General features: G+C 36.4%; 2 protein-coding genes across 2 annotated transcripts; both read right to left on the bottom strand.

Annotated features, from left to right (window-relative positions):
* Positions 1–3,189: 3,189 nt before the first annotated feature.
* LOC136218590 (protein SRG1-like) lies at positions 3,190–4,849 on the bottom strand. The gene is made up of 3 exons (XM_066005565.1): positions 4,453–4,849; positions 3,602–4,174; positions 3,190–3,517 (listed from the first exon to the last, which is right to left on the bottom strand). Exons 1-3 carry the CDS (start codon positions 4,708–4,710, stop codon positions 3,263–3,265), a joined length of 1,086 nt encoding a protein of 361 aa, XP_065861637.1. The 5' UTR covers positions 4,711–4,849; the 3' UTR covers positions 3,190–3,262.
* Positions 4,850–13,966: 9,117 nt separating this feature from the next.
* Positions 13,967–15,478, bottom strand: LOC136220564 (protein SRG1-like). The gene is made up of 2 exons (XM_066008380.1): positions 14,687–15,478; positions 13,967–14,612 (listed from the first exon to the last, which is right to left on the bottom strand). The coding sequence occupies exons 1-2, from the start codon at positions 15,476–15,478 to the stop codon at positions 14,370–14,372; spliced, it is 1,035 nt and encodes a 344-aa protein (XP_065864452.1). The 3' UTR covers positions 13,967–14,369.
* Between the last annotated feature and the right edge of the window lie 324 nt (positions 15,479–15,802).

Raw genomic sequence — 15,802 nt, 5'->3', positions numbered from 1 at the left:
ACGGTTAACCGAACCGGTTAAAATATATGTATTTAAAAAATATATATATACTTATAATTACATACAAAATACATAAAAATAAATACAAATTATATACTTAAAATCTAAGACAAACACTTTGTAATTACAAATTATATACCTAAAAAAATTATACTTTGTAATCACGTACAAATTATATACACAGTATATACTTAACATTATATACAAATTACCAAACCAGTATACTAACTTATTATACTACACTAAGTACTTAACTTATTCTATTCTAATTTCTACCTTGAAATTATGTGTATTTTAATACTAATTAAAAATTTAGGTTTGGGTAAAAATTATGGTTAATGTTGATTTTTGGTTAACCATTGAGAATTGGTTAAAAACCGTTAACCAAAAAATCTAACCGAAATTAATGATTAACTGTTCATACGATTAACCGATATGCATGGACCGGTTTCAGTTTCAATGGTTAAAAAATCGATAGTTTCGATTCAGTTAATCTTTTAACCTCATGGACCGATGAACCAAACCGTGTCCACCCCTAGTTTGTTGGTATTTAAATTAATTTCATAATCTTATTCAATTTTGTCCAACAATCTCCCACATGAATAAAATTGGAAACGAGATGATTACGACGTGGTGATATTTTTCTAAAGTTGATATCTGCATATGATAGGTGGACAATATCCCTTAAACCTTCTCTTGTGAAAGTATATTTACTTTACTGGCTGATATCTGCATATGATATGTCGTTGAACTATTTTGTCGTTTGTGTAAACGATGATATACTCCACACAGATACCAACATAACACAGTAATGGTTCTCATGGTTATATTCGTTATGGTCATGAATAGGGGTGCAAACGAGCCTTGGTAGTTCGCAAACTATTCGAGCTCGGCTCGGTGAAAGCTCGATTAAAGCTCGGTTCGATAAGGCTCGACTCGAGTTCGGGATCGGCTCGAGCACTAACGAGCTGAGTCCGAGCTTCCTCAGGTTCGGCTCGAAAGCTCGCGAGTAGGCTCGATTATTTTTAATTACTATATATATTTCATTACATATATATATTTCATTGGTTATTATTAGTTTTCATCACAATTCACAACTCAAATAAGATTTAACCCATACAAAATAATAACACAAAAAAAAAACTTAGACATTTGAGTCTTTAGCGAGACAATTAGGTTTTGATATGGAATAAAATATATTACAAAGTTTAATATATATGTCATTGTTAGAAAATTTTCTCCAAGCTTGTGTTTTCCGATCACAAGTACCATATACTGTTTTGGAATCTCGACAATAACATGATTGTTTTTCTTCATAAATATTTTAAACTCATATGGAGTATGTTATAAGGCTTTTCTATTTTTTATGCTACTTATTCTATGCATGTATGATGAATTTGGTTAAAGCTCGTTAGAAGCTCGATAAAAGCTCGGCTCGGTCAAAGCTCGGCCAGATTCCGTCAAAGCTCGGCTCGGTCAAAGCTCGATTCGAGAGGGCTCGGCTCGAGATATTAACGAGTCAATACCGAGCCTACCTAAGGTTCGGCTCGGTTCGGCTCGGTTGCACCCCTAGTCATGAACATTCTGTGAGAGTTTTAGAGAACTAGGCCAACCAGTCTCCTTTGAAGCGACACCACTTCACTCTTACATAGATGATTTATTGATTGAGTATTGCACAATAGATCATTAAAAGCATACAGCTTAACCTTTTTCCTATTTTTATGTCACTGTTTACATTTAGGAATGGACTGGGTTTAACCCCCAAAATAACCACACAAGGTTCATGCAATTAGATTATCTCTTTGAACCTATATCTTGGGACACTATAAGATAACAGTTGACCAGCTTCCTAATTAATTAATTAGATAAAGAAGAAAAGATAAATAAGAAAAAAGGGGAAGAATGAAAGTGTTGCCTGCTTCCTATTTTATTTCAGTGGGATTAAAATTTTGGTTTTTTTAAATTATTAATTTTTTTTATCTCCAGCGGAATTCCGCTGCTAATAAAGAATTTTCGGTTGTAATCAATAGAGGATATTTCCACTGCTGATCACCAGCGAAATTTGTTTCTACTGCAGTTCTGACGGTATCAACACCAAAACTCTATCCACTGCAGTTTCGCCGTGATCAGTAACGGAATAACTTCAGCTGCTGATCAACTGTTTTCTAGTAGTGGGATCTTTAGTCAAGGATATGTTGGCAGATGCACATATGACAAATGCCACTCCAGCAAATTCTCCTTTACCTTTTGGTTTCAAACCCACAATGACAATAGCAGTTCTAGATGCTGCATATACTTTCACAAGGCTCATTGGCAGATTTTTGTATTTGAGATTTACCTGTCCTGATATTTGCTTTCCAACACAACTCAGTCAACATATGACAGAGCCACAACAACATCACTTGGATGCTGCATTACACATCCTTAAGTATCTTAGAGGGACTTTAACAAGAGGAATTTTTTATCTAGTCCAGCCAAGGCTCACTTTGTCTGCATACTGTGATGCTAATTGGGAGTTTGTAAACAAACAAGGCGCTCAGTTACATGATTTTGTGTTTTTTGGGCAAATCCATGATTTCATGGATAAGCAAGAAGCAATCAACGGTTAGCCGATCTTCAGCAGGGGCAGAATACATGAGTTTAGGAATGACAACTTGTGAACTTCGATGGATCTCATTTCTGCTCAAAACTTTTTAAGTACATGTTCCAAAACCAATCCAATTGCACTATGATAACTCCTCAGCAATTGCAATTGCAGCTAACCATGTCGATCATGAGAAGACTATGCACTTTGACATAGACATTCACTTCATCAGGGACTATGTTGAAGAGGGATTCATAGCCACACCTCATGTTCCTTCAAAGAAGCAGTTGGCAGATCTTTTTACTAAAATGCTGAGTGGTACACAGATTGGTCGTTTCTTAGTCAAACTTGGTGTAGTTCATATGAATACAACAAGTTTGAGTGGGGAATGTTAGAGTTAACAGATATAAATCTGTTAATAGCAGAATATTAACTAATTAACAGATTAGCAGGTATAATCTTGTTAGTTAGTTAAGTTTCTTCTATAAATAGCTTTTATAGTAATCCCATCACTATCAATTTCAATTCTTTTGATCAATAATACTTCTCTTCCAATTATCTTCTCTAGAGTTTACATACGAATAAGAATTAGTAGAGAATAAGAATAGTGGAAAAGTAGAAGGTTAATCTACACAAAGTAGTCCATCCTTATTACACTCAAAATATATAAGCAATGATTTAATCTGCATGTTGTATTTTCAAAGTATCAATGTAGGATTTTTCACGAAGCTGGCGAGAAAATAAACCCTTAAAGAAGTCTTGAACCGTTATTGTTGTATACAATGGTGGTGTTTCCTCAGTAATCAAGCTTGGGGCAGGTCCTATTTCACCATCATATCTTGGTGAATGGAATGATGCAATTGACAGTCTTTCCTTTTCCGAATTCACTGTTGCGCGATGCAGGATGCTTCGGTATGTCCCATTGGTTATGATCTGCAAGCAAGTAAAACCAAACCAAACCAATCAAATCCTTGACTTGTTGAATCATGTCCAAAGAAAGAAAGAAACATTCATTACCTCCAAAATGTCACCAATGTTGACAACAAATGCATTTGGGAGAGGCTTGATAGGAACCCATTTGCCGTCTTTGGTAATCTGAAGACCTTCAACATCATTAACTTGCAGAAGAATGGTGAGGCCGGTGCCATCTGAGTGTGGGGTTAGTCCTATGACCTTTTCGGGTTGAGGACATGGTGGATAGTAATTCATCCTCATAGTTTGCCTAGTTTCATTCCAAAATTCTCTCATTTCCTCAGGTTTAATTTTCAAAGCTTTTGCCATCTGATCAAGGATAGACACTGCCAAGTTTTTGACTTGTGATGAGTAATTCTCCAAGGTGTCTCTGAAAGGAAGAGGGAGGTTTGGGAACAAGTGAGGTTTCCTCAAATGAAGAGGTTGAGTAAGCATGAAAAAGAGGTCGCCCCAGTCAAGCTTTTGGTCATCAGACACAACGAAGGCTTGTCCGAATCCCTCTATTTCGCCAGGATATTGCCAGAACCTTTTCTTATCCTCCATTGGGAGATTGAAGAACTCTTGAACTTGGATCTTCATTTTATCCAGCAATGAAGAGCTTACTCCATGGTTTATCAACTGTCATATACACATAACAAGTAAATCTCTACTCTACTCATAGCTAAGCCCAACGTGAATATTTGAACACTTAACAACAATTGTATGAAAGTATATCTATCTATCTACTTATGAACATAAATATACATCAGCGCTTTATTAGCAAATCAAATCAGTTTTAAGCAACATCCCCAAAGTAATATAAATTGATGATAGATAGAATGAGGCAGTAGTACAAGAACAGAGAATAGCCCTAATTGATTTGTGAAATACATAAATATAAAAAAAGAAACCAAAACCTGGAAAAAACCCCAATCTTTGGAAGCAAAATGGAGTCTGGACAATTCGGAATCCATAGATTCAGGATCAAGTAAACGCTGAAAATCAATAACAGGGACTTCATCTTCATCATCATGATGATGTGTATTTAGTTCCAAATCAGAGCGAAGATATCTTGGAGGGACAGTAAGCAAAGAGTCCTTGGCTAATTCTTGAACACACGGAACCAACAAAGAGTTTCCCAGACTGGGATTTTTTTTCGGTTGGGATGATTCCATCCTAAAATAACTGGATTTGAAATTGGAATTGGATGGGATAGGATTTTAATTGAAGATCTGAATTCAACGCTCGGTGGAATTTTGGTACCTTTTTTGGAGTCATATTTGGAGGCTCACTTTATTTTTATTTTCATTTTCATTTTCAATTTCAATGGTCTCTAACAAATCAACCTTTCGTTTTATCTCTTTAAAATTTACATAACTATTATCCAATTCATTCTTAATCATATGCACCTTAATGATCATGTAGAATTTGGTCATTCACTCACCGTTAGACAGAGACTTAGTCTCAGGATGCTTTGAATCTCCAGCTTAAGATTCTAATAAGCCTATATATAACAATGAGCAAATTCACTTGCTCATTAAGGTGTATGTGAAAATTCGACTAACTTTTAATTTTATACTCTTTTAACTTGTTTTTACTTTCGCCATGCCAACTTCAAAAATAACTGCACCATAAAATTACTGACATGTTGTGAGCGGCTAAAAATTTGGTTTAAGTTCCAAAACTATTCGAGTTGCTACTTCCAAGGGTCAATAAATATTTTGGAAGAGTTCCGTTAACACATCACACAATTCGTCAACAGTGGCCAAGACATGAGGGGGTCCAGGCCTCTCCAGCCACCGGAACCACAATGGCCACGAGTAGTCTAGTCTCATGTCTCCACAAAATTTAAGGTTGTGGTGATTCCGGTCCTTCTGTTTCCAAGAAATTTAACTCGGGTGCTATATTAGTACCCAAAATTGGCCTAGGTCCCATTAAGTCAATTGCAATTTTTTTTTTGCCTGTTAGGCCATCTCTAAGTCCAAATTTCTAGTTTTTTTTTTTTTTGTTTGTTAGACCTTTCTTAAATCTAAATTTCTAATTTTTGTCACCTATTAGGCTCTCTCTAAATCCGAATTTTTTATTAGACACCGATTTAGCAAAAAAAAAAAAAAATTTACACACCACGTGTAAAATCGTCCCCCTCCAAACAACTCTGTATTCGCCACTGTATATATGTTAATCATATTAAATATATTTCATAGTTACATTTAGGTTATACATATATTAATTATGCCATATATTTTCGTTACTTATTTATATACATATATACTATTTACATATATATTAACCTTTGGTTCATGTAGCTTACATCTTATACTATTTTCTCTTTTCTCTTATATATATTTACATTTATTATATATTCCTTATATATATATATATATATATATATATATATATATATATATTTATAAGTAGCATATGAATGCTGGCACCTCTTCTAGGCTCTTAGGAGCCCCGAATAAATATCTTGTCTAGTTGGGCGGGTCTGGGTTTGCTCTCCTCCTTTGATGGATCTGTTTGTTTGGAATGTTAGAGGAGCGGATAGCAAGGCGACCCGTATCCATGTTAAGGATTTAATTAAGCAGTTCAACCCTTCTTGTTTTGCTTTATTGGAAACTAAAGTCGGTGGCGCTAAAGCTGATGAGGTGGTTAATTTATTTAAAAGTTGGAAGTGTGTTAGATCAGAGGCGATTGGCCGGGCTGGTGGGATTTTGCTTTTTTGGAAGTCGGATCTGGTTCTTTTCGATATTGTGAGGGTGGATAAGCAATTCATTCACAGTAAAGTTACTTATCCTGGTAATAAACCTTTCTTTATTACTATTGTGTATGTTGATCCTATCCTTGCTAATCGCAAACGGCTTTAGGAGATTTTGTTTTCTTTAAGTTCGTGTATGGTGGATGCCTGGTTTATTGCTGGAGATTTCAATGATATTGCTTTTATGAGTGATCAAAGAGGGGGGGGGGGAATCATTATATTAATCGGTGTCTTAACCATAAACAGAATATGGATTTGTGTGGTCTGAATGATCTTGGTGCTGCAGGTCATAAGTTTACTTGGAAACATAATAGTACCTTTGTTCGTTTGGACAAAGTTTATGCTAATATTATTGCTCAAAATAGGTTTTCTGAAGCAGCAGTGTTGAATCTCCCCTTCCGTCACTCTGATCATTGTCTTATTTTAGTCAGATTGGTGAGAGCTCCTAGAACTAGAGGGATAAGACCTTTTAGATACTTGGTGGCTTGGGAATCACATCCCGAGTTCAAGCAATTTGTTCATGATAATTGGAAACCCCAGAATAATGTATTAATGGTTGCTGAAGATTTTAGAAGTAAAGTGGTGGGATGGAATAAAAACATTTTTGGTCATATTATCAGAAGGAAAAATAAACTTCTTAATAGGATGGAAGGTATCCAACGTATCTTGGAGACCAGATTTGACCATAGTTTGAATTGTCTTCTTAAATCCCTCTAGAATGAGTTGGAAGCGGTTCTTAGGCAAAAAGAGTTGCTTTGGTTCCAGAAATCGAGGAAAGCTTGGATTAAGGATGGGGATCGGAATACGAGGTATTTCCATCTTTCTACTGTTATCAGAAGACAGAAGAATAGGATTAATGCTATAAAGGACCCTAATGGGAATTGGGTTTATGAGGATGATGGAATCCGTATCTTGGCCCTTAATTTTTACAAAGAGCTTTTTAAAGAAGACCCTGTGGACTTGGATAGAACTTTGACTAGGAAGACATTGTGAGGAGAAGATTATTGATGCTTTTCATCCTATTGTTCAGAAAGAGATTAATCAGGCTGTGTTTAGTATTGGAGCTACCAAAGCTCTTGGGGTTGATGATCTTCCGACAGGCTTTTACCAAAAACATTGGGAAACTGTCAAAGATGGAATTTACAATTTCGTCAAAGGGGTTTTTAATGGGTCTGAGAATATTAGGCTTGTGAATAAATCCATTTTGGTCCTGATTCCTAAAGTGGAGAAGTCGTCATCTTTCTTGCAGATGAGGCCTATTAGTCTGTGTAATGTTCTTTATAAAGTAATTACCAAAATTGTGGCTAATAGGCTTAGATGTATCCTCCCTGAGATTATTTCCCATAATCAAGGAAGTTTTGTCCCAGGGAGACAGATGATGGACAATATTGTTATCGCTCAGGAGATGGTTCATTATATGAAGGTTAGAAAGGGTAAACGTGGTATTGTGGCCTTGAAGCTGGATCTGGAGAAAGCTTATGATCGGCTTAACTGGAGTTTTCTTCTTGATAGTTTGGAGAATGCTGGGATCCCGGAAAAGTGGAGGAATTTAATTGAGATTTGTATTTCTTCTCCTGCTTTCCAAGTTTTAATTAACGGGGACTTATCTGAGGAGTTTACTCCGTCCAGGGGTATCCGTTAAGGGGATCCAATGAGCCATTTCTTATTTGTGATCGCGATGGAGCGGTTATCTCATCTCATCCAAGATGCGGTTAGTAATGGTAGGCTTCATCCGGTTTCCATCAATAAATTATGTCCCCCAATCACTCATTTATTCTTTGCTGATGACGTCATGATCTTTGTGGAAGGTAGTGAGGAGCAAATTGGGGTGATTATGGAGATCCTCAACAACTTTTGTTCTGCTTCAGGTCAGAAGCTTAGCATTCAAAAATCTAGGATGTTGTGTTCTAAAAATATGGACCAAAGGTTTGTAAAAGACTGAGTGAGATTTCGGGTATCCCTCTAACCAAGGCTTTTGGTAACTATTTGGGGGTTCCTCTCCATAGTGATAGAGTGTCAAAAGCCTCTTTTAAAGAAATCTTTGATAAGACTAATAATAAGTGTGCGAGTTGGAAAGCTAAATCCATTTCTCTCGCAGGTCGTCTTACTTTGATTCAGTCGGTGAACTCTGTTGTTCCTAATCACATAATGCAAGCTTGTAGGTTGCCTGAGCCTATTCTTAATGGCCTTGATAAGATCAATCGTCGGTTCCTGGCGGGGGACTCAAAAGAGGGGGAAAAAATCCATCCCGTTCCTTGGAAAGAGGTTTGCCAACCTAAGAATAGGGGAGGATTAGGGATTAGACAAGCTAAGGACAACAATAAAGTGCTGTTAATGAAACTTCTTTGGAGGATGTGGCAAAATCCGGAGGCTCTGTGGGTCCGGCTTTTGTGCAGGAAATACAGAAAGGATAGGATTTTTGGGGGCCTGAAAGAGAGAGTCCTTAATTGTTCTTTCCTTTGGAAATGGGTTAATGCTGTATTTTCTGAGTTCTGTACTGGGGTTGGTTGGTCGATGGGTAATGGTAGATCAATTAGTTTCTGGAATGATACCTGGCTAGGGAAGAAGCCATTATCTGAGGTGTGTACGTCTCCGCTGCCTCTTGATATCCGCTATTGGAACATTGCTGATGTCGTGGATTCGGAGGGAGATTGGGTGTGGTCTAGATTTGAAAAGTATCTTAGTCTGGAAACTCTCATGAAGATTCGTGGAGTTAAAGTCAGTGGCATAGAGGAAGATAGGGATAATCACTGCTGGTCCCTTACGAACAATGGTACCTATTCTTGCAAGTCTGTGTATGAGGCTTTCAGTCTTAACTTGGGGAATCCTCCTTCAACTTCGTGGAAAAATATTTGGGCTTTAAAAGTTCCTTATCGTATTAGGAGTTTCCTGTGGCTTGGAGTTAAAAATAGGTTGCTTACTAATGTGGAAAGGAAGAGACGTCATTTAGTGGAGGTGGATACCTGTAGTAGATGCAAAGTTCAGGCAGAAACCATCTACCATTCTCTTAGGGACTGTGCTAAGAGTATGAATGTGTGGAGGAAAGTGATCCCGATTCAGTTATGACCTAAGTTCTTTGACAAATCAGACCATGATTGGTTTATTAAAGGTATTAATTAATGGTTTGTTACTGCCTGAGCTGGAGCATGGAGCCATTCTTTTTGTCGTTGTCTGTCACCAGATATGGCAGTGGAGGAATACTGAGATCTTTGAAGATAAAGCTATTGTTATTCTGAATCTAATTGAATATTTCTCCAAAAAAATGAACACTGTTATTAACAGCTTCAGAGGGGATAATCTGGTTAATAATGGCCAAAGTTCTATTGAGCATCTTTTGGGTTGGACTAGACCGGGGGAAGGTTTTGTGAAACTTAATACTGATGGTTCGTGTCTAGTGGATAGTAGGATTGCAACTGGTGGGGTTTTGAGAGATGCATGTGGTAATTGGGTGTCTAGCTTTGCTAAGAACCTGGGAGTGGGTTCTTCCTTTACTGCTGAGCTCTGGGGTATTTTCTCTGGGCTTAGACTGGCCAAAGACCTTGGTGTTAAAAAGTTGCTCGTTGAAACTGACAACCTTGAAGCTGTCAATATGATATCCGAGAATAAGGCTCTGTGTGTGGGCAACCAAAACCTGGTGAAAGGAATCAAAAGATTGGGTCCCTCTTTCGAGACAATCACCTTTGGTCATGTGTTCAGAGAGCAGAATAGGGTGGCTGACTGTCTTACTGCAGAAGGCCATGCAAGGTTATTGGGAGTTTCAACCTTCTCTTCTACTCCGGACTTTCTAGTTTCGTTCTTATCAGATGACCGGGTGGGGGTCTGCTTCCCCAGGCTAATCTCGGGCTAGTTTTCTGTTTGTTTTTTCTTCTTTCCCTTTCCTACCAAAAAAAATAAGTAGCATATGAATCTTTATTCATGCTTGTAACGTTGAGTTGTATTTATTTTCCTATTATGTAGAGACAAACTACTTTAGGAGATGGGGGATTTAAATAAAAAAGGGAGAGTTTCAACTTGGTTTTTCAATTAAAAGTGTTCTAATGTTTAATGTAAATGAAAATGTTTTGGTTTCATATTCTTTCCTAATCAATTTTCACAAATAATCAATTTGTAAACTTGATCATCTTTTTTAATCAAATCCGAATGATTCTTAGTTTCACGTTTTCAAAACGCCTAAATCGTTCTAACAACGATTTAGGTACGAACATGTAAATAAAGGGTTTTCGTCTTCTCATCTTTGTCAAATGCTTTTCATAAATAAATGGACTTGTATTGTTAACCACGTTTTTCATAATTAATTTCAATCGTTTTTTAACTTCACGTTTTAAACGCGCTTAAATCGTTAAGTAGGTGGATGGTGGTTCAAACCATGCAATTTCGAGGTGCCTAGTAGCCTTTCTCCGAAAATGAGCTAGCCTTCTCGGCTCGTACCTAATTTCCCAAACCCAACCGGTCTCCCACAAGGAATCCGGTGATCATTTCTCATTCGTGGTTGGCGACTCTTTCAACTCCGAGCTCCGGTCCTGCCATGTAGCTTGATTCCCAGTTTGGTTGCTTTCGGCTCCAATCACATCGTTGTCATCAACGGTATCATCCCATTGGGTTCATCGGGCGAGGCTTGATACCTACAACAGGGTCTTAACCATAATTTATTACTTGAGGGGACACCTGCCCCTAATCGTGTGGGGAATCTCTGATTGCGATCAGCTCGGGATACCGCATATCAAGTTTTTTGCATCATTACTGGGGAGTTATTAATTCCTAGCAATATTGTTTAAAGTGTTGGATTATTTCTTTCAGCATTTTTCTGTCAATATTTTCTTTTTGTGAATATTCTACATTTGTTAATACTATATAATTGTTCATATTTGTAATGGTAAGTCTTAGCCTCCTAGTTTATCCATACCAAAGCAAGAAGTAAATCGAATCTTCCATTTAATCCTGAAATTTAATTTACTCTTCGCAGGTTGAGAAGAGGAAGAAACCCTCGTTTGGAGGACGAGATGGCATAATACTTTGATGCTCAAGGAAACCTGATCTTGAACAACAATGGTCCTCTCCCTCGCCACCAAATGACAATGATGATGATTAAGGAGTTATAGGCGGTATGAATAAAAATAACAACCGCAGTGGTGGAGGGGCGACCAGAATGACAACTGGTCTATGATGGAGATTCTAGCTCTATTTCTGCCTCAAAACCATTTCAATATCTTCTCAGCAACGATATAAGACAACACATGCGAGATCAAAACTAGCATGATCTAACTGGTATAGTAGAGCGTTCAATTCAGAGGGGAAACTCCACAAAACCCCAATAAACATTTGGAATAATTTCTGATGTGTGTTGATATGTCTAGACAAAATGGTATCCCCCAAGATGCGACGAGATTAAAGTTGTTTCCTTTTTCTTTGAAAAATCAAACTTTAGAATGGATCATTTCACTAGAGTCGGCTTCCATCACCATGTGGGAAGAGTTGGAGTGGGAGTTCCTTGCATATTATATCCCGTCATCAAAGACTATCATGATCCATACTGAGATTAGCTCTTTTCATAAATCGAAAAGTGAGGCCCTTCATGCAGTTTGGGATTGCTCCCATCGATTTCTTCGGAGCTACCTTCATCACAACCTCCCCAAGCATACTAAGTAAGCACTTTACTATTGTCGGAAATCTTTTTACTAAGTCAATGGATGAGTCGTATGATCTCGTTCATGAGCGGGCTAGGAAGAGGGTTGAATGGAAAGTAGAAAAGGCCCACTGGACTGGGGTGCTATCAAGTGATGGAATTTGAAGAGGTTTTCCCAGCCCTTTCCATGAGCATAATGAGGGTGATCACCCTGGGAAGGAATTCAGTGGATATGTAAATACGAGGAGGTGGGAACCAACACATGTATAATTCAATTCTAATGACCATTATAACAATGGGTGGAGGAATCATCCTCGTTATCTTATTCTAACTCTAAGAATTCTTTCATGATAAAATCCAAAAAGCATAAAGGGTGTACCTTCCATCTTCACATAATTCTTGAAAACGACAGACAGATGATGATATATAGAAAATTCAACAGGCCTGAGCATAGTGTAATATCATCATCACCTCATAATAATGCTTGTAAGTGCACTCATATCCTTATTAATCTACATTTTGATGAAATTAACAAACCTTGTGGCATGTATAGCTTGACGAAGGCGTACATACCAAACTAAAGGTTTATTTTCTCGCCAAATTAGTTCCCTCCACCAAGTCAACAATGTAAAATATATCGTGATCGATGCATAGAAGGAATTAAGTCTCCAAACATTAACCCTCGATGTGGCTCCATATCGGCACGTATATACTTGCACTCTCAAAAAGAGGGCAACATACCCAAATAAGAAGGTTAGGTTTTAAGAGATGTGGGTCATCATTTAAATCGGAAAGAACATTCTTAATGGGTGTCGAATCCACTAAAAATAAATATAATTTCACTTTGCTAAAAAAAACAGATTGTAAAAGAAAGTAAAGATTGAATCCAATGGATTAACACTGATTCAACTAGATTAATAACCAGATAGACAAGTAAAATAAATTGGGAGTCTATTTAACACTAAACTAAATAAACAATATAGCAAAAATAAAAGTAACAAAAGTTAAGGATAAATGAAGAATTCTAGCTAAAGATTTCTCAAGCAATGAATTCAATTAATTATTGGTCATTCACAAGTAAGGTAATTCACCAAATCAAAAATCAGATCAGTTATAGTGTCACAAACCTTATTCTTCCTTAGTAGTTAAGTAAGACTATAACTATTTCCTAATCAACAAATAGTTCCACCTTAGTAGATAGAATTCAACCTGTTGACAACTTTACGAAAGAGAAGAACCTAATGTTGGCCAACCGACTCTCAGCGATATCGATTCAAGGGACCAAATTACAAATTCACTTAACAAACAAGTATCAGAACTATTTCATTAATTCCTACCTGTACTGGTTCAAATAAAAAATTGCGGATTTAATTTCACCAGTTAGATTGATAGATGTATGCTATTTAAAACCTTAAACAATTGCTCTTCATTGCTCAAAGACTAAATAACAATGGGGAAATTCCCTAATCCACCGTGAATACACAAATGATGCAAGAATAAGAAGAAAGCAATAAATTCAATGATCTCACAGTAATTGAAAAAACCCCAACTTTGAATTAACCTTCAACTGAAAATTAACGTTTCGCTATATAATAGTCATGGGAGAACAAAGTTGTAAGTTGTTGAACTGAGTTAAATGAGCCGAACATGAGTAGACCAAAGCTCGGTTCAGCTCGATTGCAACTCTATGATTATTATTAGGGATAAGGATCAAATTTGACCCTAACATTTTAGGTAAAGCGCAGATCACGTACGAAATGATCCAAATTTAATCCTAATGTTTCCAAGCAAGATCAATTTTAATTCTCCATTGCCGAAATTTTAAAAGACCTGTTTGACTATTATTTAACTGTCACATTGGACTTTTCAAACATCAATTACGTCTAAGATATTTAACGTATCACTAACATAGTTATAAAAAAAAAACCTATTAAAATGCTAACAACTAAGTCTGCCATATACAAGTTAATCATAATTTTTATCAGTGTGTCTAAATTGTTTATTGGTATTACTAATATAGTTAGAAAACAACAAAAAAAAATGTACGAAACTGTTTCAGTTTATCGATGAACTTATTTGGAATGTCCGTGTCAAACCGGCTTTTTTACATTTCGGTAACATAATACTAAAATTGATCTTAATTAAAAATACTAAGATTAAATTTACATCATATATCATTTCACATGATAGTATTAAATCTCCATTTTTTTCAAAAAAAAAAAAAGCATTTGGCTAAAATTTGATCCTTATCATTATCATTATCATTATCATCATCATCTTGTGTTTCATAGAATATTTCAACCAAAACAATTAGAGGAATGTGAAGTGATACACTCAATATATAATAGAATAGTCAATAGAAATACATGAAAATGGAGTTTATAAAAAAGTGATATGGATGATGATGATGATGATACATCCTTATTTGAATAAGGGTTGAAAAAGGGGGTGGGTCATATTCTAAAAGTGTCAAGAAAAGATTTACTACGAAGCTGACGAGCAAAAAGGGTTTTGAAATATTGTTCAACTCCAATTCTTCGAAACAAAGATGGATTCTGATGGTTGATCAAGCTTGGTGCTGGCCCTATTTCAGCTTCATATTTTGGTGCATAAAATGTTGCAATTGACATTCTTTCCTTTTCTGAATTCACTGTTGCCCTGTGCTCAATGCTGCGGTATATCCCATTCGTCATAATCTGCAGTCATTTTCCCCAAAATTAGAAAGAAATTTGTGATTTTATGATAAATTAAAATATGAATATGAATATACCTCCAAAATGTCTCCAATGTTGACTACAAAAGCATTAGGGAGAGGGTTAATGGAGATCCATTTCCCATTTCTTTTAATTTGAAGACCTTCAACTTGATCGAGTTGTAAGAGAATAGTGAGAGCTGCAGCATCTGAATGTGGTGTAAGTCCAATTACTTTTTGAGGTTGTGGACATGGAGGGTAATAATTCATCCTCATTGACTGATGTCCATCTTCAAATATTCCTGTATCTATCTCAACTGCTTTGGCCATGCTTGATAAAATCTTCATGGCTAAGTTTTTAAGGTCTATAGAGTAGTTATCCAAGATCTCTCTAAGAGGAAGAGGAAGGTTAGGAAATAGATGATGCTTTCTAGCATGACAAGGGTGAGTAACCAAGAAGAAAAGGTCACCCCAATCAAGCTTCTGTTCTTCTGAAACAACAAAGGCTTGACCAAAACCTTCTACTTCTCCTGGATATTGCCAATATCTTTTCTTTTCTTCCATTGGGAGTTTGAACAATTCTTTCACTTCTTCCTTTATCTTATCCACTATAACTCCATGGTTCACCAACTGGAAGAAACCCCACTCTTTGCAAGCATGGTCAAGCTTCTCTACTTCAGAAGCCTCTGAAACTAATCTATGCATATCAATGATTGGAATTTCATCATCATCATTTTGGATATCATCATTTTGATCTTCAAGATAGTCTTGAATATATCTGTGTGGAATATCATCATCCTTGTTTTTGGCTAATTCTTGAACACAAGGTACAATAAGAGAAGTTCCAAGATTCACTATCTTGTTTTCCATTTTCTTTTCTTTTCTTTTGCTAACTGTAAAACTGCTACCCTATTTTTATAGTACCCAGGATGGTTGCAACAACACAACACCTTCTAGAAATTCTTACCAATTAATTAATTAGTTTTCTGATATTCAGACTCGCCAAATGTCAAATAGTTCGTAATATTTTTCAATCAAACTAGTTCACATACACCACCTCCCCTTCTTCAAAACAGCAGCACCCTCTCCCTTTCCTTTTTCTTCTTTTTCGTTTGGTTCTAGCCTTCTAGTTAGTTTTACTTCGAGCACCAAGAAGAAAATCCTCCTCTCATCTTTATTTTAAGTTTAGTTTTG

This window comes from Euphorbia lathyris, chromosome 2 (assembly GCF_963576675.1).
Source record: "Euphorbia lathyris chromosome 2, ddEupLath1.1, whole genome shotgun sequence".
In the NCBI taxonomy this organism is placed as follows: Eukaryota; Viridiplantae; Streptophyta; class Magnoliopsida; order Malpighiales; family Euphorbiaceae; genus Euphorbia; species Euphorbia lathyris.
Note: the sequence above shows the minus strand (reverse complement) of the source record. Positions and strands in the feature narration are given on the sequence as shown.